General features: G+C 38.2%; 1 protein-coding gene across 1 annotated transcript in view; it reads right to left on the bottom strand.

The window, feature by feature from the left end:
• BCAR3 (breast cancer anti-estrogen resistance 3) overlaps positions 1-27,354 on the bottom strand; it is a 55,767-nt gene extending 28,413 nt beyond the window's left edge. Inside the window, exons 1-2 of the mRNA XM_009333775.1 lie at positions 27,035-27,354; positions 10,231-10,270 (exon numbers count right to left, since the gene is read on the bottom strand). Of these exons, the coding sequence (XP_009332050.1) occupies positions 10,231-10,270; positions 27,035-27,354 (360 nt within the window). The remainder of the gene's footprint in view (positions 1-10,230; positions 10,271-27,034) is intronic.
• Between the last annotated feature and the right edge of the window lie 263 nt (positions 27,355-27,617).

Here is a 27,617-nt window from a genome sequence, read left to right as displayed (position 1 = left end):
GCTGAGTTTGCTGTCATTAGTCTAACTTTACCTTCGCTGGACAGTGTACAAGACCTCTCTCCTATATAAAAAGAAGCCATTAGCACAATTGCTAACTTCAGATTTCTGTTTTTGAAAGCCTCCCCAGTCCTGTCAAAGTAAAGTGTTTGTCTGAGATTTACACCAATTCCAAATATAATTCAAAGATGAAAAAATTCTGTTACCTCACCAGGGTAAATGGAGGCATTTCAAAATCAGCTATTTATCTAAAACTCCTGAATACCCTAAAAATACTTCCCTTTTATACAAAGGGACATTTTGGATGCATAGCACTTGAAAATAAAACTCACAAGTCACTCGGGCTCTGTCAGAGCTCAGTTTTTCAGAAGTCTTTACCAGCATGTATGAGTTTGAAGAGGCCTGTCTCCCTCCCACATTTTTGCACAATACACTTTGATGAAGCAAAAGCAGCAAGCTCACCTCAGCTCATATACCTCCCTTTCAACAGTTTGCTAATGGAAGGATTTGAGGGCATGGAAGCAAATGACCTCTGGGTACTCTAGCTAGCCAACATAGAATCATAGAATCATTAAGGTCCTACCCTCGAGCAGATCAACACTCCCGCCCAACTTGGTGTCGTCTGCAAACTTATTAAGGGTAAGTAATATATATAATAAGTAATATATATTATTATTATTAAGTAATAACATAACATTATACTCCCTCATTTGTGCAGGTACTTCATTCCTAATAGTATCTGACATACAAAAATCGCAGACAAACCTGCTCCTTTGACAGCACACGTTAACAGACGGCATCCCAACTGAAATGTACTAATGCTGCCCTCTCCCCACGCCAAACTGTATCTAAACAGTATGTCTCCAAAAAGAGGCAAGATGTACAGACACACACAGTGTACCACTCTTACTCTAATTAACATCTATAAACACAGCTCCAAGAGATTAGGAGCTTTACCTCCATAGGCTTTATCAGTAAGAGTACCCAAAATGCTCATTAATAATCTGCCTTCCGCAAGCTATATACTCACTCCCCCTTGTGGTTCATATGCTTATATACATTTGAAAAAATCAACTTCAGTAAGGTGTTGCTATGAAGGAGTTAAATATAAATATTTTCATGTCCCAGTCAGCTTTTGCTATTAGTCCATCTTCAAAATTATAAAAAGGATCCAACAACATCAGTAACTATCATCTTTAAGGCACAGTTCCTGTGGAACAATACTGAAAGCCCAAAATGAATTGAAAAATAAGTATTCCACACAAGAGAGACGCTCAGCAACAGTTAAGAAAAGATCAACACAAAAGATGGCAGACTGTAGTCAGATCTCTGCTGTTACTAACAGTTTAAATCTCTCACATGAAAAGGAGTAAAATTCCCTGTAGCACTCATACCTTTTATATATATATATATACACACACCCCTATTCATATATGTATATAAAAGCCTACTGTAAGCTGTAAGAATTCCAGCTGATGCCATCGCACAGACAGAAAGATATCTTTTTCTTCTCTTTGTGCCAATTGACACAAGTTTTTGCACAGAAATTGAAAACGGAAAGAAAACCAAACTCACTTTACAAGAAGATTAAGTTCTATGCACTTTACTGCTTAGTCTCCACTCAAATCTTCAGATCCTTTTCATTACGCATGGGGTCGCTCTTACCAAGATAGATAAAATGTTCACTACAGATGAGGTAGAAAAAATTAGGCATAGCAATATTATAATTCAGCACCTTCCTTTCTTCCCCATAAGTACCACTTTTGTGGGAAATGGCATGTTCTTTTCTGGCAAATGAGGCAATACAGTGCCTACTGCAATGCAATGGATTGGGTCCAGGATTACACTTTGGCCTAATTCAGTACAGGAAAGCACTGTGTGTCAGTAATGACCAGCGACTTCAACAATCACAGTTATCTGATAGAAGATACAATAACTCTGCTTGCAAGAAAAAAAGATCACAAATCAAGGTGAACCAGACAATGTCTTAAAAGTAAAAACCACCCTTTTTTCCTCCTTTCTTTGAAAAGTAAATTGCATGTCACCATCTACTAGTATTTCCTTAAACTGACACTGTCATTTTGACTTGGGGATATTATCAATAGCAAGATATAACTGTCAGCATTTGAGAGCCATAGGCATTAATATTTTGGAGAAAAAGGGTAATTCATTTAAATCCAAGTTTCAGAAGATCGCTAGAGACAAAATAAGAAAAATATTTCTTTGTACCTCAAAACTTCTATCCTGTATTTCAGACTCAGACCTTTCCAGCCTATGTTTCTCATCTGTGAATAAGGCTTGGTAGTAGTTACTGATCATCTAACAAAGATATTGAAAAGATCAACTAAGTATCTACTGTCACTAGTATTACTACTGGTGCTAAGGAAATTAGTGCAAAGTAATTTTATAGAGTTTTCAACCCAAAGCTCAGTGCAATCTCAGTGCATGTAGTGGCTTTTGATGACTCCAGATCAGACATAATTTAAGAGTTAATGAGGAATAATACAAGAAGTAGAATACAGACATTAACGGGTTCAAATTCATGGGAGGATAGATGTAAGATTAACCCTTAGCGGGCAAATAGAGAGAATGCATGCTGCTGTAAGAATTACCAACATTTTAGATTTACCAAAGCATACTCAGCATTACAAAAGATGCTCCATAAGCAAAATACCCTAAAGTCCATTTCAGCATCAGGAGAAGGGAATGCAAGAGCCACTGCTAGAAGACTTCACAATAAGGCCAGAATAATTAGAAAGCCACTATCCACTTGACTGAATTCATATGAGGATTATCATTTACAAAGAAAAAAAATCCCTCCTCACAGTATGCTAAAAAAACCCCAAACAACAAAAACTCCACAACCCACAGCAAACCCAGCTCTTAGAGCTAATCAGGTCATTCAGGAATTGGGGGCTGGGAAAGAACAAAAAGCCCCAAACAGTAACAGGCTAACTTGGGAATCTTCCTACTAGGAAAACATGAACTAGGACAGTAGACTGAAAAGTGCATTGTCTTGCAGAGCTGTAGAATCATACTTCCTGCCTATTTACTGCAAACACCAGCTTAGATTTTATTCATCACTTTGCACCCAAAAGATTACAGAACTGCTGACTCAGCCATCTTTTCAGGGTCTAGCCTGTTGGTCAAACAAAACTCAACATGAGAAAATACTGAAACTTGGGTGTAAGATTCCATCACTAATTATGGATAACTGCATTCTATCAAATAAAACAAGTATTCATTAACTCCAAATAAATAGGGCAAGATTCTCATAATGATTTTAGGGGAATTACCTACTTGAGAGCTGCTGAATTTCAACTACATATGATTTCTCCTTAAGTCTTTTTTCGAAGTTTTCCTGGGCTGCTGAAAGCTTTTAGGAATAACTGTCATGCATACTTTAAGAAATAGTTGCCCCTTCTAAGTAGAGAAAGGGCACATATTGTAAGAAACAAGCCTGGTATAAGGCTGAGGGGAAAATTCTACTACCCGAAACTTGACTGCTACCAGAACAGGATTAGAAGTACAAAACAAAATGATTTGTCCAACTTACTGCAACAGCCAAAACTTATCCCACTAGAAAATTAAATCAAGGTAGCAAAAAGACGACAGATGGACAAAAAAAAAAAAAAAATCACCTGTATGTACAAAAAGATGATTTACATCACATTTTCATATTTTAAGGAAAAAAACTTTTCCACAGTAACAATGAAAAGACCGTTAGACTAATCTAGTTTGGCAGGTAGAACAGATTATTTTGGGAGACTACGGAATCTCTTTTGCTGGAGATTGAACAAATTAGAACATCTATTCGAACAATCTCAGTGACACCCCTACAAATTTCTCAAGTTCCCTCTAGGACCTACTTCTATAACTTAATGGCAGGGAGGGGGAGAATCTTTCCCCCCCATTCTGTGCCCCTGGGGAAAAAAAGCAACCAACTTCCAACAGTCAGGCTACAGTCTTTTTATTACTATGAAAGTTACAATGAAATTATTATGAAAAAAATATGATTTTAATAGCCATGATTTGATTTAAAAATATATACATTTACAGTGGTTTTTCTCCAGCAGAGGGCAGTGTACAACTAGCAACTACCCATCAAGCCTCAAAAATGAGTTTTCATTGTGAGACAGATAAATACATGTATTTAACGTTAGATTAGCTCTAACAGGATCATATGTCTCCGAATTATACAGCTTGTATACAAGAAGCAACTGCTATGGAGTGATGTTTGTGAAGCTTCAGTTCCTACTAAGTAGAGAAACATGAAAAAAAAAAAGGTAAATATCTCTGATTGAAACATCACTGACACCAATAACGATCTTTGAGTTGGATGTCAAATCTGTAATGGCAAAGAGAGATGTGTAAAGTCAAAGTCAGCTGTATGGGCATACTCCTTTTCTCCTTGACAAAATACATTCCATCTGATAATTCCACCTTCTGTGATGCTGTTGCCCTTGCTGCAGTTGCAAAAAGGGGGAAAAAAAAAAAAATAGAGCTACAGACTCAAAAAGAACCTCCTGATCATTTGGTGCCTCCGTGTCAGGCATTCCTCCAAGCTCAGATACTTAACATATAACGCTGTCAGACAATGCAGAAACCCAACAAACTTTCTGCTCACAAGTCACAACTCGCACCTCAACAGGCAAGTCTCCACAGGAGAGTGATACGCAGCAGCTCATGAACTGGTATACACTGTAGTTGGCAACTTTTCCAGTGGGGTGGGGATTTCTCCAATATATTTCCATGTCTAGAAAAGGCTCCTTGCAATGAAATTTCAATGTCATCAGGAAGAATTCTTTACCAAACTGTGACTACTTGTCATGCTGACACAGATTTTTTCTAAACTTTCCCAAACATACATACCCACATACAAACTTCGCTTTTGATAGTATTCTTACCGTGTCATCTTCTTGGCACAGCCATTAGAATGATGAGAGACAAACGCCCACACATATATGTGACTGGCATCCACTATACTATGAATTTGTGCAATTAACTATACAAACTGTGCATCAATAAACCTCATCACCTGATCATCACCCTGAAGTTGAATTAAACCCACAAAATACTGTCCTATCTTGCAAAACTACAGAAAGCAACCAAGACATCGGAATGTAATCAAAATTTTATTTTCAGTTGCACTTACAGAAACCGTCATAAATGACAGTAATTTCTATGACAGTTTGCTTTCTAACAAAATCAAGGAGTGAAAATAGGGGGAAAAAATGAACACTATGGGGCTGAGACAAACAAAAATCCTTCAGTAGAACTTCACAAGGGAATAATGTTTTTCTGCAGCTATAACTTCCTTAGACCAGTGATAGTTTTTTCAAGTCTGGATCTAAATATAAACATCCCTCGTGACCATGCTGAGCAGACAATCAGTCATAAAATTTGTAATTTTTCCGCTAACGGATTAAAATACAACTCCAAAACGGCAGGCCATAATAACACTTATCAACTCATCGCTGATAAGTATTTCTGTAATTATTAGCACTATTTCCACAGGAAATGCTCGAAAGGTTTCCATGAAAGGAGGAGAGAATCTGTTTTTCTTTCTTTCCACCCTAATAAAGCCTTAACGATTACAGCACAGACTTCTATTAAAAGATCCTAAAGTATTTATAGTGAATAGGAATGGGACTAAAAGCTATCTTTAGTTCACACGAATCTGATCAAAACGACTCACAAGAAGTTCTCTGACACACTCAAAGCTGCCAGCGCTTGATCCTTTCTCCCCTGCAGGAGTCTGTTCTGTGGATGTGCAGACTCAGGGTGTGGGAAGAACCTGCTGAGACTACCAATGGATCTATTATTTGGCTCATAAAACTTGTAAAAATCTCACAGAATGTACAACGTGCTATTGTGTCCGTAAATCTCTTTCATGACTTGGTTAGCAGCCTGACTCTAAGCAGTCTGGCCTGGTTTCTCTTCTACCATAAAAGGGTTTTTGAAAGAGCCATTTAACTGTGACCATGGTTTCGGCAACGCTGTCAAGACAAAGGAAGGGTTGAAGCCATATGGACACTTCAGTCCTCAGACTCCAGCAAATCAGTACTCTTTTTTTCCCCTTAGAACTTGCTTTTGCATAATTAGCTCTCTTTATACACTGAATGAACTAATACATCAATATTCAAGATGCAGGAAACTGCTATTTGTGAGCTGTAATTTAGATTCAAGTATTAGAAATCATAATACATCTATACAGAGCATTCTCTAAAAAAACGCCTTCAGAGGATTAATTTTATAATCAGTGCTTTCTGTCTTGAACAGAATAAAACAGGAGAAAAACCAATTTATTTTGCCTTTCCTCTGTCCAGAGTATTTCTAAATACAAGGAATTATTTATATTACTTTCAGTCACCAGATACTAGCGAGAAAAGGTTTGTATAAAAAGCAAATTGATACAGTCAGCTTCTAAGTTTACCATCAGTCTCTCTGCCCTATACAGCAATGCCTGCTTGCAGTCACTACTGCCACAATAAACACTATATTCTTTTCACTGTGAAACAGAGCACACTGAATCAAAAAAAAAAGTGTTACTTTTCCTCATACCTGAATGAATTCTCCGCATTCTATTTACAACAGAGTACGATTCTGAAGAGATGTTGATCACCCCCCAGCAGGAGCACATTCTGAACAAGTACTACCTTTCTTATGGGACTCACAAGAAACTCAAGTAGCATGTTTGCATCACTGCAGAAACAGTGCTAATTTGCAACTGTGAACCTGCAGGATCAGCTCTGTGCCCAGCTTCCCTTTTTAAAATTACTTTTTAAATCTAGCTAGTTTAAAACTAGCTGCTTGTCTTGGAGTTGAAGACTAGGTATGCCTGTGCAGCCCGATAAAGCGCATCAGTGACGAGGATGGATCTTTCAAAACAGCCGGCTACAATTAGCGTGTCAGGGAGCAACAAGAGTGGGGCTGCTCCCTAAGGGAAGGCAATTCGGGAGCACAGGGTGGGCGACGCGCTCACCAACGAGGTGCAGTCCCACAGCACCAAGATGCAAGCAAGCTGAGCAGGGTAATGACATGACAGGTCCTATCACAGTCCAGTGAGCCTCAGGCAAGACAGCGTAACAGGCCAGGTTCAAGGTCCATCCAGGGCTTGCCACGCAGCACTTCAGAACAGGGCTAGGGGCAGGCACACCTAAGACACAGCTCAGGCAGGGCCCAAAGGCCCCAGTCTGAGATTAAATGGAGCCCTGGCGCAGTGGGTGTGGGTGGAGGTCCTAAGTGAGGCTGTCAGGACACTTCAGGCCAATTAGTGCCCTCAGGGTCCTGCCACAGTGGCTTGGCTTGGGATTGTAACTCTTGGGTAGAAACACCAGCAGCCAGACTACCCTAATACAACTTAAGTTTGTGCCACGTACTACTTTCAAGATAATTAAATTTTTTACAAGGCAAATTAATCCAAAGTCTCTCTTCTCTTTACAGTCTGAACAGCAAGATGAGAGAAACAAGAATCCGTATCAAGACTTCGTGTACAATTAACTTGTTCTAGTGTTAGTTTTGATGTATGCTTGATACATCACACATGCTTAATACTCAATTCTATATGTGTTTTCAGTCAGTCAATCAACACTTCTTTGCCTAGAGACAATACTAATCATCTTTTCCTGTGCATCAGAAATATGAATCTGTCTCTCGGAACTTTGGTATCCTGAATCAGCAAAACAGCATTCCCAAAAGTGCTCTTCTTGTTTTCTCTCTCTTCTCTTACTATCTCTTCTTCATTTAAAGGTATTTTTTTCAACACTTAAGCAATATCTGTCAAAGCCTACCCAACTGGCACCAACCCTGCTTGCTCAAACTAAATATGCACACATTATATGTCAAATAGACTTGTGCAAATGGCAATGTTGGTACAAGCATACTGAGATGCTACAGAAATCTATTCTTTCAGCTTTATAACTTGAGTAGATCAGTGTTCTGCAGTTTATACCTGACGTAACACGGCCATCATAATTTATTCAAGGAGCCGGAAAATTTAAAAACATTAATAAAATAGTTACCATAAGGTAAGTTATAGAAGACAATGAACACATACTTGCTGAAACTTAAGCCAACAAAGGCGGTTCCAAGATCCTGTTGTTATGAATTCAGGCACATCTTTTACAGTCATAGTAAACTGATAACAAATAACTGATGATAATCCTCCTTTATTTGACATTAATGATCATTTTTTGTGTAAGAATACGTTTCTGGAATAATTTTTGTTAGTAGCCTGGACTTTTACAGCCAAAAAAAATGTTGGGGGGGGGCTATATTTATTAGAAAGCAATTTCTGCGTATTTTTCAAAGTTGTAGTTTAAGATTTCTTGTCTAGAATTCCTGTTATAATACCATTGAACTAGAGACCAAACTCACAGTTGACTAAAGGTAGGGATATAGACAGGAAAAACTGAAAGAGGAAGGAGAAAAGAAGGGGATGGTAACCCTTGTATTCTCCCTCCTAAGACTCTTTTCCCCAGGCTTTCCTCCCCAACATCAAAGTTTTAATAACTAAGCTTAGCACCACTGCTACTGACAAGAGTCCAAGACAAGCTTCTACTAGAAAAGTTGAAAAGATCAGAAACCACATTTATAATATAGAACTTGCTGCAACAAGACAAGACACACATATTGATGAATTGGCACATGAAACCTCCGCCTTCTACTTGGCCATATTATTAAAACTGTAACAACGTACTCTGTACAGCATAGTGCAAGATACACAGTAAATTAAATAGAGCAATTAACACATCCACCACTTTGTTGCCTTTGGCATCTCCTCTTCTACAGTACTCTTCAGAAGGCTCTTGGCCTTCTCCGTCTCTGCTACCTTACCACATCCCAACTTTAAGCTGGGATTGAGGCCAGGGACCTTGCAACACTGAGCTAACTGTTTAGAGCAGAATTCCAGCAGCAGTCCTCAGAGTCCTTTGGCAGCCCCTTTTCCATGGGCCTTCGTGTTCTGCTCTTCCCCTTCTCTTCTTCCAAACCCTAATTCCTACCTCCACCCCAACCCTAGGCAGAAAGTCCAGCAGAGGACCCCTCCGCACTTTCAGGCAAATTAATTCTCAGCACTTTCCTTTGGCAGTCCCCTCTCAACGCTGCATTACATTCTCCTAGTTTACTTCTTCGATCAACCTGAACCCTAACGTGGGCACCTCTCCGTTTCCCTCAACTATGAACACCCACAGAAGGAATTCTAGCAGCAGAACCCAGTTGACTAGCTCTCCTCAGTCTCTTCCTCACCCGAACTCTAACCTGAAGCAGAAATTCAGGTGTCTGAGAAATTCAGGCTGTCCACGTGAATAGCTACAGAAATAGCCTATGTTCAAGGATAACCTGTGTTTATCAGACACTTTTCAGAAGATTATGGTCTTCTAAAAGACAGGGAACAAAGCCCAACAATTAAAGAAGCCCATTGTTGAGAGACATGACATAGAAGCACGATTCTTTCAAGGTTCTGAGAAATAATATTCGCTTAAATGAAACATGTCGAAAGGGACTAATTCAGTGGAAATTACAGCACTGCAAGACACTCTCAGTACAGAATCACATCCCTACGGTTCCTTCCAAAGTTTCTATATTGCCAATCCAGGACTGATTTTTGAATAAAATTTATGAATGCTCCAGAGTATTTTTTTATTTATTCTAACAAAATACACATTTATGTATTTTTTCAGCACTCTGATCTTATACAAAAGGAAAACAGAACTTACAATTTTGCCAGGATTCCAGTTACTTTTTCATAGAATCATAGAATCATTAAGGTTGGAAAAGACCTCTAAGATCATCGAGTCCAACCATCAACCCAACACCACCATGCCCACTAAACCAGAAGTGAATTTTTAACTGTAACGTAAGTATATTGCTAAAACCATAAACCGAAATCTGACAGTCTTATGATCTTTTCAGATGTGTTCCTTTGCTTCCCCAGAAATCCATAAGCAAGAAATATGGATTCTTTTAATCTGTTAACAAAGGCAAGATCATAGGTAGTCACCATGTAACTGAAAAGAGGCCCCAACATAAAAATACAACCTACCCCCAAAGCACAGTGCCCACAAGTATTTCACTGAAGCATGCAGAAAGTAGTCTGACATACATAATTAGTTTTTCTGTAGCAAAAAAGACAGACAGAAGCACTATTTAACTACAAATTACTGGAAATGCTCTGGCAGTGCTGGTTATATACCGAATAAAATATTTTGAGGGTAAGAAATGGTACCTTACCTTAACATATTCCAAAGTAGGATCCAGAATATTCTGATCTCTGTAAGAAAATGTGGCGAGGAGGGAGGAAGAAAGAACACAAAAACAAACAAAAAAACAAATGGTGAGTCCAAATATAATCTCATACTGAAGAGATGCATTTATATGAGCAATAGGCTACTAGGTCATGTTAAAATCCTCATTAAAAACTGTGTGTTACAGCTAGATGGCCTATGCTATCTAACTTTTAACAAATATATAAATCACTGGTTTCTTCTAGGTGGTCAGGTAGTGCAGCCACTAGTAATTAATTTGGGAAATAAAGTTAATTATACAGTTTTAAGCAAAGCAAAAACAATCTTGAAATTTCAACAGATGGCTGAAAATACTTACATACCACCTAAAACATTTGAAATAAATTTAAAAGAGAGCTCTCCCAACGGCTTCTAAATTTATTTCTTTGTTTGTAGGTCTTCCCATTTAAGCTACTGCTACTGATAGCATTGAGAGAGCATTGCTAACACAAGAAAATAGAAGGTAAAACATTCACTTTTTATATAAACAAAGCAAAGAATTTGTAGATTTGCAATAGGCGACTGTTTTATTTTACATTTGGAAAAATAAATATGGTTCTTGCACTCTGTTAAAAAGCTCTCAAAATTATCATAATTTCAACATTACAATTATTTGAAATCCAGATAATCAAGTCAGTGCCCTATTCTAAAAAGAAAAGATCCCTTTGCAGCTTTTCTATACATACAGATGGCAAAGGGCACATGAAGCCTAAGTGAAGAGTCCTGTGATGATTTACAACTCTTTCCATAAATAGAAATAAAAATAAGCATATATTTTCAAAGGTTTTTGTATATTTGGTTTTGTTTGAGAACTAGCAGGTTAACAGTTTGCAGTACATGATTGGATGCCTTCTACAGAACCTGGGATGACACACATGGCGCTGCCTTAAATACAAACATGTAACAGGCACAATGAAAACCTTGCAAACTTAGAGGGATCAGGAGCTTGTTATAGCAATCAAGTTTGCCGCGTGGACAACATATGCCCCATAAATTTAGAAACAGAATCCTGTTTGGTGGAAGTTGTTAGACGATGTAAGACTGGAAACATAATCAGCAGCTTCAGATATATAGAAATTGGGTTACACTGGAATCGACCAACCCAGAATACAGTCTCTAAATTCCCTGTGTTGTTCTGAATGTAATGGTATATCACCTGAAACTAAGTTATTATTTTATACTCGTTTTTCAGTCTGGTTCCCTAACAGCTTTTAATCCAGAAGACCTACACAGAGGCAAAACAGAGCCTTCCCACTTCTTAGCCCTGCCCCTAAATGATGGTGCTCAGCTGTTCAGGCTGTATCATGCATTACTGTTTCACATTATCTAGTTCCATTCCCAGCTTAGTTTAAAAAATAACAACAACAATGCTGCAAAATTCAATGGAAAGAGAATTTGGACCACTTGAAACTTTTTCCTAGCCAACATACAAAGAAGGGGCAGCTTGGTAACGGTATGCACATAAAATATATACAAGCTTATCAGAGAAAACAGGTGAAGCACAGAGGAAAAAGAGAAAGGAAGTTTCTAAACAGAAAAAAGTTTTCTTTCTCAACACTTCACAATTTGACTGGGAAAAAAAATCCCATTCTTAATCAGTTCAGCAAAGTCATTAAGCATGGCTGAACTCTTCTCACATTCAAATGATCTGCAGGAAGTTGTGCCAGTACCAAATGCTTCTGAAACACTTGGCAGTTTAGTTCTCCACTTGCCTGTGGAATCTTTCAGGACAAAGGGTCTACCAGCACTGCATATGCAACACACTCCAAAAGAACAAACCTGAGCAATAAGGCTAACAACTAGTTTACTTGCTTGCTTTGGTAGTGAGCACGTTTTGTTATCGTCTGCATTTACAAACTCCACTCCTGCAGACTAGCCTTGCTACGGGCTCCACTGTTCCCACCGTCAGGTACGAGACAAAAGATCTTTAGGGCAGATCAAGCCAAAGCAAAATGAAAGAGGTTAGAAAAGCTTTAAGACAAAGCAGTCCATTTACTGCTATATAAAGCAGGAAAACCAGAAGAGAGAGGGGAAGAAAGTGACCTACATTTCCTTCATCATCCACGTGACAAAAAAGTGTTTTGAAAATTTTGGCTTTAGGAAGTGGATGGTGTAACAAATCTCTTCACAAGTACTATAATATTTAATCTGGTAGGCTGTTACACAACAAAATGTAGGAAACCCTGCAATTCACCACAAGCACAGGCTATACATAAAGATGTTTATGTTGCAGCCCTGTTCACCTCAGATACCTTTTCTCTTACCAGATCGAACCCTCTCTCCCCATCTTCCTTTGTCGTCTAAGTCTTCACCTTTGTGCAAATTTTAAGTTATTTTCAAGGAACGGTAACTTTCATTGATGTGCAGTAACTAATAGTAAAGATTAACTACTGCATTTTCCTGTCATTCGATTCCACCGTCATACTGCCACATTATATACAGAAAAACTGATGAAGCAGTTAGTCCAAATAACTATGAACTAACCAAATAACTAGATCATGAAACTAACTCCTGAATCTCAGCTCTCTGTTAGCAATGATGATGTGCTCCTTTACGCCATATGCTCCCAGCGAAGGAAATCTATAATGTCAGGAACCTAAGAAAAGTATAAAGTGCTTCTTTTCCCTTCCATTTTCCCTCTCAAGAAATCTTAATAAAAACGGTGAACCCACAATCTCACTTCTTGTATTAGATGATCTGCAGAAAAAAAAAAATAAATACATTCAGATAACTACCAGATCAGACGAAAGGTACTTGCAGGTTCTGCCGTCTCTCAAACCAATTCAATTGAAGGTTTGTTTCAATAATACTAAGTTCTTCATCCTTCCATCAGATTTTATTACGTTTCAAGTAATGCTAATGTTTATCTTCATAATAAGCTTGACTTTACAGCTGTATTCATTTGCATCTGTTTGCCTACAACGTATATGTATTAGTCTGCACATAAGTCAACCATTACTGTGTAAACTGTGGGTTCACAGATTGGGTTTTATTACACATTTTGGCCTCCTAATAATCAGATAAGCCCTACTTCCATTCAGAAAAAGAGCACATTTAATGCAGAAAGTTGTCACCTGGAACAGAGAAGTTTTCAGAACACCTCAAGGTAAGGTGTTGGGTAAGGGCTGCGGTAGGACAATATACAAAAACAACAATACTGTGTTATTGCCTTCATGCTCTTTTCATACTCATTCTGTCACAGAAAAGAATTTAAGAAAGGGATGTAAACACACTCCCACATCCATTTTGAGTATTCACATTACTGCCAGATTCTACCACCTCATTTCATGACAAAACAAAATCCCTTTCCAGTGGGGAAGCACCTGACTTGATACATGTAATTAAGCCATTCTCCTGAGTAGTGCAAGTCCTCTGTTGACCCTCCTCCATGCACAAGGTCTGTGTGGAAGCTGTAGTAGCATAAACACTCCTCCAGTAATAATTCATCACTAAAAGAAAGCAGTTAGTCATCACAATCTTAACCTTCACCATTCTGAGGCTGTCCTAGCCAGAAACACATTCTTTCTAGAGCATCCCTACTGACATCTGACAGCACCTTCCTCTCTGCTGGCTGATCTTGCAGACATATAACCCTTTAATCTCTCCCTACTAGTCCTATCTCAGTTTCTTTTCAGTCCAGCTGCAAGATTCTTACTAGAATTATGGATTTTTTTTTTTTTGCATGTATGGGTTTCTTACTGATATTGCCAAGAAAATACACAGAGCTTGAAAGTCAGACATGGAGCTCCAGCAACCCTACAAAAAGATGAAGACAACAAGACAACAGAAAACGTGGAGCTGCTCCTTTGCTTCCCTCTTCTTCCCCCGAAACAAAATCCATTGCAACAATGAAGAGCTTGGTATCATACTGGTTGGAAGCGACTGTCTATGAGCAAGTACTGATACCTTTGAACACTGTGAGAACCAACGTAACTTCTCAGAAAACAGGGATTAGTGTTATATGTAGACTCCAAGATACAGCTAAAGCTGACTGAGGTGAGAAAAGGGAATGGAATTCAGATGTTATTGAATGCTATTCTTCCACTTCCCAACACCCCTAAATGACAGCCAAATGTGTGGGAAGAACTAAAAAAAAATGCCTTTTGAAGTTGTCAACATCAGCAGTCATCAGCTAAAAGGAAGAGAAAAATCCCTATAAGCAACTTGAATTGTACTTCTGGTATGATCAACTAAATACTGCCATACTGCTAGCTTCAAATCCTGCATTGATTTGAAGACAATGAGCAACCAAATATGAAAATCCAGTAAAGAAAACATTGAAGTCTGAATAACTAGTCACTCTTTTAAAAAAATATTTGATAAAATTGTTATGTCCTTGTAATCAATGCTACAGCTGAAAAGCTGAATCCCGGAGTTCAACCCCAACACAAATTATTTGGTTCAGTGGGTGCAGGAGAACAGCCAGAATTCTCAGTAACTCAGTCTTTTTTTCCAGACTCTGAGGTTTGTCCAATAGCTCTCTATAGCACTGCTTCAGTAAAGAACCTTTAAGCAGATATCCTGTAATCTTTAGCTGTTGATTCCATGAAAACCTCCATCTTTCTACTAACAATTGTACATTACCTCCTCTCATCATTGCTGCTGTAAAGAATCCTGCAACATACAGACCTTGACAGACTAAGCCATATTAAGCATCTGCTTTCTCCAGGTCTTTGGCATCCTCACAGACGTATCAGTCACAATTATAAATTAGTTGTGATAACTTTAACAGAATTTAAGCGTAGACACAACAGTATTATCAGAGATGCCCAAATCCTTGCCATTTTTCAACTACCATACAGATATTATTACAGTGATGGAAACTGCTGAATGGCCCCGAAGCAGCTTTGTGCTGCTCCACACTTTTATAAATGTACTTGTGGGAAAAACATTAGGACACATTGCCAATACTTGACATATGAAAGTATGTTTATTTATTTTAAAGTGACCTTTGTTGGGAACATTTTCAAAAGCATTTCCTTTCTACTACATTGAAAGAGTGATCCTGAGAAGAACAATCTTCCCAATAGTGCCAACGCCAAATCAGAGCGAAGACAATACAGGCTCAAAGGGAGCCTGAGAGACTGAAAATATACCAAGCTGTTACATGGCTGTTTACAGAGACAAAACTGCTATAAAGAGACCAGATGGGATCAAATGCCTTCTTCAATTTGTGTCTTTGAAATCTCTCCATCTATGTAGATTTAAGAAATACACTACTACTTAAGTATGAAGGTACAAGTCTGAGCATGCTAGACAGTACTGTGTTTAAGTATATGTACTGCAGACTGATGTTATTTGTACTGTAAACTAGAGTAAAAGACCCAGTGATTTTATCCTCCAGCAGCTTCTGCTTCACACACACATTCCTACTGCATTCCTAAGGCCATGCCACCCTTCTGTCTACAGCTGCACAACACCATGGACATGACTCATTCAAACACCAGTGGAAACAAGTGCAAACTGCGATGACTAACTGCGTAATGACCTGCAGTTCACACAAGAGCAGTAGGGGCTCTTCAGTAATTAAAACTCAAGAAAAGATACAATGTACTTTTCTCCAAATTAATGAAATCTCAAGTCATTCATATTTCTTCAGAATGCCCCTGCAGAGACAACTTACAGCCATTTACTTTTACCACTTCAATCTTCTGCATCTCCCCACTTGCTCCATTTTACCTATCACAGCAGAAAATCTACCCCACTTTTTCTACCTTTTCCAAATCAGTTTCTGCTTCTGCGCCACATACAGTACTGGTCTCTACAACCTGTTCAAAAGCTCAGACTAGGCACCCCCATTCTTTTTCCTTTATTGTCCTTAACATTTAGGAATCCCAGAGCCAAAACTCTGTTCTTCAAAGCCCTTCTTAAATTTTCTATTCCCAAGACTGTTACAATGTTGTGAAAGTAGTGGCTGGGCAGCAAAACTATTGCTTATCCAAAACGGTCACTGCTTCTACAAACTTCACTATATATATGCTGTTGTCTGTCGACTTATACCTTCAGCTGGCAACTCTTTACAGTCAGTGTAAAGAGTTGTTTAGTTGCTGTAGTTATTCAGAATCTAGCTCTGCATATTTTTAAGTGTTCAAAAATAATTTAACGTTGCAAAATGCATATGCACATTCCCAAAACACTGACAAATGCTCAGTAGAATCACAGACTCCATCAATTCATCTGAAATTCATGTAAATCCAGGTACAGTTTATTCACAAAGCATGGTTGTCACTTGGCAGATGTGTCTTTCAGGAACGTGTACGTGGACTGAAGCATAGCAAAGCTAATCCTTTGCTTCAGTACTAAATAAGATGATGGTGGGAGGAAGAACTGTCCTCCCTGTCTATTCCCTTAGCCCAATTTAAGAAGCTCATTACATCAAATGCCTCTCGGCATTGGATATTGCGAGTGAGCATTAGGAATATATCCCCCTATGTGACATTTAACTACACTGGGAATATCCTACTCAATTTCACTGATTTCCTCCTAACTAACAGAAATTTATAATCCTGTATTACAGTTGATCACTCATTTCCCCTCTCCACCTCCCATCATCAAAATAGATTGTATTTTAACAAGTTTACACCGGTGAGTTGCAACAAGCTCAAAACACAACCCTGAGAACATGCAACCTTAGCACATAAAAGTGGCAAAAAGCGGGCACAGAAGTACCGTTCCTTTATTGGAGCTGGTTAGCAAATGTTAGCGATACTTGATTTTAATTTCACGTGTCTGTATGGTTCTGTGCTAAGTGAACTGGTTTCTGCAGTAGTAGCTGAAATTCTTCAAATGCGGAAGTGTCGAATTATCTTATTACCAGAACAGACATGAAAAATCCAGCTGCAGAACAGAAAAACTGAAAATACCTTGAAGAAGAACAAATTGTGAAGTGTAACAAAGCAGTTCTAAGGTGTTAAGTAGGATAACGAGGGTATGGAAGAAAAGGAGTTGTGAAGAACTGACTGTAGCTTCTGTAATACTTTCAGAGGCCAGCGGGTATCTCACAACCTGTCATAAAAATATGTATCGGACCGTAGCATAGGAGAAACTGCAATGCAGGATATCTTTTGCTAACAAACACTTCTTGCTGAAAGGAAGAAGTACAGCTACAAATGGTAGTTTCACCCAGAAGGTGACAGATTAACAGGTGCCTGGCAGCATATATACAGTTGGTAAAACTTTTGATATAGAAATGGTCTATCATAATCTAAAAATACAAGGACAGTTGTCCTAGTATAATATTGTCATGATCTCTTCCAGTTTATAGTGGTTTTAAAAATAAGGCCTCTAAAATGATTGCTGCTCTGCTTAAGAAAAGCATTTACTAGAAGTAAGCACCTAAGTGCAGGTGAGAAAAAAGGTATTTTAAAATTGTAGTTGCCTTTTTGCTACGTGCTTTCTACCTGTCTTCATCCAGGGACTGAAAAGAAAACAGTCACTTTCACATTTATCTGCAGGATTGTTGGTTGTTAACCATAGGTACCAACATACTCTTGTTATGCCGTGCAGTGGTCTTGGAAAGTGGATGTTTATCTAAAGCATAAAAGGGGCGGAAAGGAAAATAAATGGTCACACGTGGACAGGAGGCAAGCTGAGGAAGCAATACGGTACTTGGTACAAGTGAATTAGGGCTCTCCAGAATCTTTACAAAAGAGACCAGGAAACAGCAGAGCTAGGAGAAAAGCTTTGGGTGTGGCGGAAGGAGTAACTCAAGAAACTCTCCACTACATACAGTGTCCTCTGCCCGAAGAAGAAACAGCCTGAAAAGATAGAAGTTTTCAGGAAGTTTTTTAAAAATAATATACTGTCATTTTCGTTGGGTTTTGAGGAATTTGGGCCCAAGTTTACCTGGCAAGTCATTCATTAACAATAAGGTCCTGATCCCACAATTAATTTCAAACAATGATACAACTGTGCCCATCCCATATGGTACTTCATTTCCTCTGCTCAGAAGTGGAAGGACTGGGGTTTAATTTATCTCCAATACTGGAGAGATGGTCTCTCTTTTTGAGACATTTTGTCCCATTCCCCTCATCTCCCTCCCCCAAGATCCCACACGGGCAGGTTTTTGATAATTGTCGCCTGTAGCCAGGTTTCCAAAATCCCCATGAAAAGCAAGAAGTGAAGCTTTGGTTCCGCAGGTCTCTGTCAAGCAAGCAAAGGCAGCAGATGCGAGCATCACATGGGAACAAAGGGGTGAAGCGTTGAGTAGAACTTCACAACAGAAGAATCTGACCCCAACAATGGACGGAGGGGCTGGAAAGGAAAGGCAGACAAGCCAAAACAGACACGACCCCAGAAAGTTAAAGGATAAGAGGATTTGATACTGAATGTAAGCAGGAAACATTAGCTATTCTGTGCTTATACAACAGAGCATTCCTTCTACCACAAACATCTACCAGCTTTAGTGGGTAGCCCTGCTCCACCTCTGAGACAGCAGAGGTCAGATTTGCAGGTGCACACGTGAACAGGACAGATCAAGAGAAAGAATGGGAAATTCTGGAACAAAAAGCATGAAGCTTTGGCAACACCTAAGGAATCCTTCCATTTGAAAAACCATTTGTGTGTGCACGGAAGAAGCCAATGAGATATTCAGTAGCCCTAAATTCACCATACGCGTCTTACTCCTATTAAGAAACACAACCACAAACTCACAAACAGTTTGGTTTAGGTTTTTTGGAAAACACAACTCACACTAAGAGGAAGTTTCAGGCATTACATCAAAACCATGACTATTTTCACTTAAACTCTGTGGGTTTATAAAAATTTCCACCCCACCTTACCCTACAATTTAAAGGGAACCAAAGGTATTGATCTTCTTCCTATTAATCTTTCAAATATTTTCATACCTGAAGAACTATACTGCAATCTATAAACCCAACAAACAATATTATTTACTTTTTGCCACACAGGAAACATGTAAATTACTTATTTTACTTGACATATTCAAATCTTAACTTGATAAAATTTTATTTTTATTTTAATTTTCAAAGTGCACCTAACCATACGCTCTAAGCGCACACACAGTATTGATAGAAAAAAGTAACATATACTCAAACTAAAATTATCCGACAAATAACATTTTCAAAATCGCTAGTTAGAACAAAATAAATGCCATCTAAATACCTGACCCACCACATTCTCAGAACCCAAAGAAAAACAGATTTTGCAGCATCTGGAGATGCAAAACAGGCTGCAAATTCTGACAAGGAAGAAGCAAATCCCGGAACAGCGTGCTCCTCACCAAGTACTGCCGTGCCAGCTCTTTTCCCTTATATATCAACTGTCAATTCAAGGACTTCAGCAGGTCTCATCTACTGTGGTAATACCACTAAGAGGAAAGGAAAAGTTTCAGGAACCCAGAATCCAGCCATTAGTGGCTTTATACCTCAAGACTAACACCTTGCTAACTTCCAAATGTACTGCCCTCCAAGGACAAGGCCCTGCAGAGGACAGTGAGCCTGCTTAACTTTATGCTGATTAAGTTACCCTATTAATGTCAGTACTAGTGAAGTTTAAAATTGAACATATTACTTTTTTTCCTGGACAGTTATATAAGATGAGACAAGTATGCAAGTCTCACCCAGCTAAACATGCAGAGCCTTGAAGATGAGAAATGTTGAAGAGTACAGAACATCCTAAATGACCAGATAAACTAATCTACTCCAGAATACCTCTCTGCTGCAGCAACAGAGAGTCCAATGCTAGATGATAGCACTTTATCTGAAATAATGGGGGAAAAAGCTGACATAGAAAAACAAGAGGGGAAAAAAAAGTCTGCTGACCAGTGCTCAAACTATGAGTCTGAAGTCTAGCTAAATATACACTTGGATACACTCATCATACTTTCAGAACCACAGAAACTAAGTGTATTCTTAGCATCTGTATGTAGATACTTAGGGCTAATCTATAAAATACATTTCAGTTTACAGGTTATTTGCCACATTTTGATCTTTTGCAACAGGGTTGAGTGAGCATTGGAAGCCGTTAGAGCCACTGGCTTGCCCATTTCCTCAGTGAAAGAATCAAGCTAATCACAACCTGCCTCCCCCACCCCTCCCCACACCCACCAGATTCAATTTTTCTTTTTTTCCTAATTTTGCCTAAACCAAAAAATACTGGATATGAACAGTTCACGTCCGAGATTTTGGTAGAGTAAAAAGAAGCTATTATGCCTTATCTACCTAGAAAAAGGGATAGTTTGTAGCCACATCAATAAAAAGAGAAGTGTTGTAGCTATAAATCGCGTTCAGGACTTTCACTGTAGCCAGGAATTTACAGGGCTTGAAAACACAGAATCAAGACAGAAGAAAAGGAGAAAAGATTAAAATTATAGCACTGTAGTTACAACTCCATGCTTCTAAATATATAGACAGTTAAAAGTAAAGCTTTACAAACGGGGCGGGGGCCAGCTGGTAGGTCAGAACCTCTCGTGAACAGCGATATAACAAAGCATCCAGGGCATTATACATAATTTAGAGAAGTGTACAAAGTATTTTGATTCCAAGCCAGTTCCAACAGTACAGCCCTACTGTTTATCAGTGACTCTGTCTATACTGACATTTCAAAAATAAAGAATGGAATTTGAACAAAAAAATTATCTTTGCAAGTGTCAACAGATGAAATGGTTACTGCAAAGACAGCTAGTAAACAGGAATTAAACCAGCATATATTCACAAACATCCTGTATAACGGGAAACAGCCAGTGTAAATTAATGTCAACTTTGTTTGAAGGCTTTAATTAGCATGAAAAAAATTAAGAGTGATCATTTCTGGCAGATGGTGTGCTTCAACACTTCCGAGGGGAAGGCTCAGCAGAGGGAAGATAGTGATTTAATGCAAATGTGTGACCATACAATTTCTCCTAAAATATTCAAAGCTCTACTCTTCAAAGAGTCCCATACTACACGTACAGGGCAAGGACAAAATTAACTCATCTTTCTTTCCATCAAATGCTAAATTTCTCGTACACATACTTTTATCAGTCAACTATCTTTACTAAAAAGTCTGAGTTGGACACACATGAAACACTAACGGCTTTAACGAGGCATGTTACTCTACAAACTGCATAAAAAAATTAATAACTTTATTCATAAGAAATTGTGTCTAGCTTTGATTTTGCTACTGTGCTAGATTATCCATCCCAAAATTTACATTAAATTCCTTCAAAGCATCATGAAGAGAAAAAAACCAACAATGCCAACTTGGCGCAAATTTGGATCCTATTTCTGGCCTCTTAACAGTTTACAATTTCACACCAGAGCTGTTATTAAACTGAATTTCACTTAATTTTGTTGCAAAGCCTGTTTGTTTCAACAGGAACACAGGCTGTGGTTTTTTTTCCTATTACTTTGCAGGCAATAGAGGAATTACCGGTATTGAGAAAGGAGTATCTTTTTTCTTTCCTTCATCATGCTTTAAACTGATTGTGAAGATCACATCTTTATTAGCCTGACTCTCTAAGAACACAATGTTGAGACTATCACACCACTTGCATTATTTCTCTCCCCACAAAACAACTTTGGAACTAATGATCTGTTTGACAGTGGGGTATCAAAAATATTTTTTCTTCTCACAGTATCAAAAAAATAAGTGGCTAGAGGCCGCAGAGGGAATGACTTCCTCCATGACAACTTGCTAAGAGGAAGACTGTGGCACGAGGTTCAAAATGTATTAGTCACAGAATACACATAAGAGGAAATGCTATGAATATCCTAACCATGAAAAAGTCTTTGTTGATGTTTATTCTATACCAAGTACTGAAGAATACATGCATCAAGACCCATGACTATGGAATGGATTTTTGTGTATCTTGTAAAAGCACTAATTTGATCTCAAAACCCCAACTGGAGGAAAAACCTTGAGAACATGTCTTACTCTCCTCTTTCTTCTTCTTTCCCTGGTATGTGGATTGGCTTACCAGTAATGGATAGTATATATGCAGCCCTATTGAAATTCAAACAAAACATAAGCCTTGTATGAGAAACATGTCTTTTGGAATCAGACTCTGTTAGTTTTTATGAAACTGTTAGTTTTTGGGTTTTTTTATTAGGAAGTTTAGGAACACAGAATCGTATAGCTGTGTAGATTGGCTTACCAGTAATGGATAGTATATATGCAGCCCTATTGAAATTCAAACAAAACATAAGCCTTGTATGAGAAACATGTCTTTTGGAATCAGACTCTGTTAGTTTTTATGAAACTGTTAGATTTTTTTTTTTTTATTAGGAACACAGAATCATATAGCTGTCAGCTGCCAGACAATCCAAGAAGCAATTACTTGTTCTGCTATCTCTTGCAATCATACTGCCTCATGGAACAGAGAGCACAGTATCAATACAGGAATCTACTTTTGCTTTGAAATATTTGCAAAAGATTCTTTGCAAAAAATCTTTGCTCCATTCCATCCTCGTAACAACCCTCAGACATTCCTTGCATCTCTACAATGAGGAAACATTTAAGTATGTTCATATCAGAGCCAGTACCAGACCCACAGAGACAACTACTACCTTAACCCAAGAATACGTGGGCACTGTTGACATCCAACTGAAATCGTGTAGAATGTCGAAATTGGTCTTTGATGGCTGCCTTCATCACTACATTCAAACTTGCTGTGATAGTGCTGGTCCTGCATTGCTTTTAGGTCTTGTTCATCTGAGGGATATTTGGCTGCATTAATGAAAAAGCATGAAAATGCCACAAGTCTGTTAGACTGGAATGTCAGTCAGGGAGAACCATAATCATCCAAGTGCACAGGTAGTTCCAAGTGACACCATTTCTTCTATTAATCCAATGCAAGTTCAAGTTCGTGCTTTTCACAACATGAGGCTATGACTCATCATCTCTCTGATTTTTGCCCAAATGTACATACATGACAAATCTTCCTAATAAGGACTGCAGACTTGTGATGTGCTTGGTCACAGAAAAATTGAAATGAGTTTGACATTTCCAATATTTATTTATTTGAAATGAAATATGCCTTGTAAGATCTGTAGAGAGTCTAAATTTATGCAAATAATTGAGCTAGCATTGCCTGTGAAAACTAGGAAAGTATTGGGGGTGAGGGGGAAGAACCACTTACCCTTCCCAAAACACTAGAATAGAGAAACGAGAATTATTCTACTTCCCTGGAAGAGATACTTAGTCAAGATAGCTGCACAAGACCATGAGTATCAGCACAGTGAAACGAAGCATTTGATATAGCAAACGCAGCCAGGCCCCTTTGCCTCATTTAGAAGAGCAAGAAAGACGTCTAGGCTGACCCTCTTCTTCATCCACACAAGTGTGAAACTTTAATAATTAAAAAGAGCTTGGAAATTTTGGGTTTCCTGATGGCAGGCACAAAACACAGGCCAAAAAAAGACTACAGGTTCTAGCAACAGATATGCAATTGAACAATTTTTCTTTTAAATAAAGGTATCATAATATAAGGCGAAACTAATTAAACAAAGATAACACATGGACCAGGTGTCAAAGGGAAATTCCAATTGTGCCTTATTTAGGTTTAATTGTCAATGTCAGAAAATGAAGAATATTACACACAAGCAGCTTTACAGTTTTACAGGCTAAAATAAGAATTCTCTCTCGAAAGTGAAGAACTTCTTATTTTAGCCAATAAAACTAACTTGCAAGAACTTTCAAGAGCTCAGCTGCTTCTAACCTTGGTCATTTAATTATTTCCAAGAGACTCTAAAAATCAGATATAGGCTTTCTTAAGAAAGAAAACATTTTCCCCCTTGAACTAACTAGCACAGGGGTACATTCCCAAACCAAACAGAAGAGAACACAACCTTATTGTATTGAAAGTTGACAAAATAATTTCTCCAAGATTTCAGAAGTGACTATCAGGTTGGAAGAGACTTCATCTCTTGTGTGTTTTGTTGTTTCGTTTTTTTTTTCCCCTGAAGCTGCATGAATTAGTCATTGCAACATTAGAAGAGTACTTTCGTATGTAAGTTTTATTTTTCCACGTTAATCCAGAAGATACTAGAAATTCCATAAAGACATACTATTTCTGGTCATATAGACGTAAAAATCCTGACAGAATATAATCCTTCAAATAAATTCCTATACATGCACTTCATCTTGGCTGCAGAGTAATGCAATTAGGTAGCTGTAATATAAGACAGGAGAAAAGTTTCTGGAAATCAGAAGAGTTCCATTAGGGAATGACAGAATTAATTATCTTTTTCCTATTCTCCTTGCTTTGGTTTATTTTTTTTGTCCCACAAAATTATGTATTGTGTATTTATATATTAAAGATTATATTACTCATTTTGAATTATTGAAAAAGTTATCATAGGTATGTTTTTTACATTAGAATTAATCAAACTTAAACTATGACATGCCTGAGTCACAGTTCAGTATAATTGGATCCATATGCACATGAACACTGCAATCCTAATGACTATTAGTTCTGGTCTACTGACATCAAATACAGCACTTGGGTTGAACAATGCATGATGAGAAAGTCTGATTAAAATGTGTATTCACACTTTTAAATTTGTAAACAGCATTATAGCAATGAAAGAGCGATTTACTCCTGAATGAGAATATCCATGTAACGTTATACTATTTCACAAGTTCCTACACTGAAATAAAAGCATTACAAGGCTTTGTGATAAAACTTTGATAAGGTAAAATGGACTTCCCTATACTATTAGGCCCAATTAATTTCAACATAAGTGTAAGCATTATGATATATACCTTAGCATATATGGCAGAATGCTTACCACAAGAAAATCAGACTTGCTTTCTCAATTTTCTTTTAAGTATACTAATGAAATGTGCAGAGTCATCCCAAGAAGACTCAAGAAGCGATACATCTGCTGACTGTCAAGTTGGTAGTGTCTTCTGCTCTAATACAACTGGGCTGTCAGGTCATGGAGCAGAACGTATAAAGATCCATTGTAAAAATTAAAGAAAGCTGAAGTTAGAAGTTGTTACCATAGCATTCTGTGTGTGTTTTAGCAAAGCAATTGGAAGATCAAACACAGGAACAGCACTTGCTGCCATGACTCAGAAGACACAAATTCTATTAACAGGCTGCACCAACACCCTTTGAATCTCTTATTATTTTAAAAGCATCATGTTTTAATTCTGAGCAGGCAGAACTTCTTGACATTTTCCTCTCAAGCACTCTGTTCATACTCTTACTGCTTGTGCAAAAGTGTTCTTCACAGGACAAGAAAAGTTATCAGTTAGAGTATAAATATACTTAATACGGAGGTTTTGGTCTCTCAAGAAAAGAAAATGTCTCTTGCAAATCATGTTTAGAACCTGCTCTTGAGAAGGAAGACGTAAGATAAAACTTCAGTGTACGCCAACGTATTATTGTTATGGCAGCAGCACTGGCTGCTTGCGTTCTCTAAAAGCATGCAAATCAAAGCAGCAAATTGTGTTAAAAAGCCAGTTCATGTACGCAGGTACAGCTCAGAGATCAGTGACAGAGGAACACTAAACACACTGAGGCCCTTTCTTCTTTCAAAGTGAATGGGGTATAGAGAAGAAAGACTTATTTTCAAGTGAGAAGAAAGCTTGATCCTGTATGCCGCAAGCAAAAAAGCATACAAAAACCACTCTACACACACAGCGCCACGTAATTAGAACTGTCCTTCCCTCACAAGATTTGAGAGCAAGAAATCTTATAGTGATGGACACAGCAAAACTATAAATCCTAATTCAGAAGCTGGCATTTGGTTATCCTTTCTCAACCTTTAACTCTGTCACCGAAGCAACCTAACACTCTCTCATCTTTGTGCCTTTAGCTGATCCACTGCATTACACTGAATTTTTCTTCTGTTAGCTTGAAAATTTTTCCCATTTTATAGACCTCAATATGAGAACAAAAACTGGACACTTACAAAATTAATTACTTTTTTGTAAGCAATTAGATATCAGTGATGATAATAGATTCCCAGAAGAAATGCTAGCTATGAAAGTATAATTCTTTCTCAAGAGTCACGGATGTTATAACCAGGAAGTCAGGCAAGAATAATAAACAGGGAAAATTTGTCATTAGCTCAGTGTATGTTGGGTTCTACTGAGTCTTCAAGAAAAACAGCTCACATGTAGCTCTAGGTTGGAGGCAGCTGGAACACCACTCTCCTTTTGCTCTGCACTCCATCCGTGTAAGCATTGAATCCAAATCAAAACCAAGTTTGAACGGTTTGACTGCCTGGTTAAAACCGCTCTGTTAGAACAATGCAAAGGGTCGTTTCAAAGCAATTCAGTGACTTTTAAAAGCTTCCTCCATGGGAAGAGTACATGCAATGCTATACCTTTTAAACATTCAGAGGCAAGACCTAGTCCTTAAAAATTATTTTTAAAAACTACACAGATGTCAAAAGAAAGACTAAAAATCCAAATCACTGGATCCCACAGAAGGAGTGGTACAGAAGGACATTTTAAACAGGCATGAGTATTTAACAACCCATATACTGACTAATCTTATTGCAAAAGGAAAATTATTTTGAAGCCTGAGCTATTCACTAAGTCAAAAAAAGAAGAAATTCTCAGAATTCCTGAAACCTATGCATCAGATTCACTCCTCCCCCTCCCCACGTTCCACACTGTTTTTTGTTTGGCTTCTTCCATCAAGACCTAAACTGAGTACTAGGGAGAAAAATCAACCTCTGTTAGAATGCAGAGTTACAATAAACAGCTGCACCTATAACTGGACATTTAAAGGTCTAGAAAAGTACGTAACAACTCCTACGCAACAAACATATGTAAATTAAGGTTTTACAAGGTACCTGGCATGGAGTTTGTTGCTCTTCTCACTTTGCAGAGGGTACTCTTCTATAACATCCTGTACAAAAGGTGGCTGCTGCCGGTGGGTTCTGGTGTATGGCAATGTTCCCATGTGGCTAAACATATCACAAGACCTAATGGGAACTGCCCCCTTCTTCTTCCTGGGGAGGGTGCCATGGATAGAGATGTCTTGAAAGGAGTCTGAGTGATGCTCAGCTGGCGAAGGTTTAGTGGTCAAAAGGTCCATGGAAGAAGCTAATGAGAACTGGTGGTTCACTGGGCTGTTTCTGGGAAGACTCGAAAATTTTCCTGCAGCTATCATTTTTGGTTCTGGAAAAACAAAAACATATCATAGCGCATCAGTCATCAAAGCCCCCGCTTTAATGGAAGTTAAATAGCATGACTAACAAAGGCATCTAGAACTGAACTTCTGCTTTGTTTGAGGCAGTCAGATACCTCAAGATGTAGCCTGTATTATAATCCAGTCACATTGCTCCCAACCGCAAGTCAAGCACACGTGTATATTAACTTTTATACATGTGAAAAGTCACAACAAAACACAATCAACCTGGGCACACATGCAAG

The sequence above is a fragment of the Pygoscelis adeliae genome, unplaced genomic scaffold (assembly GCF_000699105.1).
Source record: "Pygoscelis adeliae isolate BGI_AS28 unplaced genomic scaffold, ASM69910v1 Scaffold10, whole genome shotgun sequence".
NCBI lineage: Eukaryota > Metazoa > Chordata > Aves > Sphenisciformes > Spheniscidae > Pygoscelis > Pygoscelis adeliae.
The sequence above is the reverse complement of the archived record's forward strand: the minus strand, read 5'-3'. Positions and strand labels throughout refer to the sequence as shown.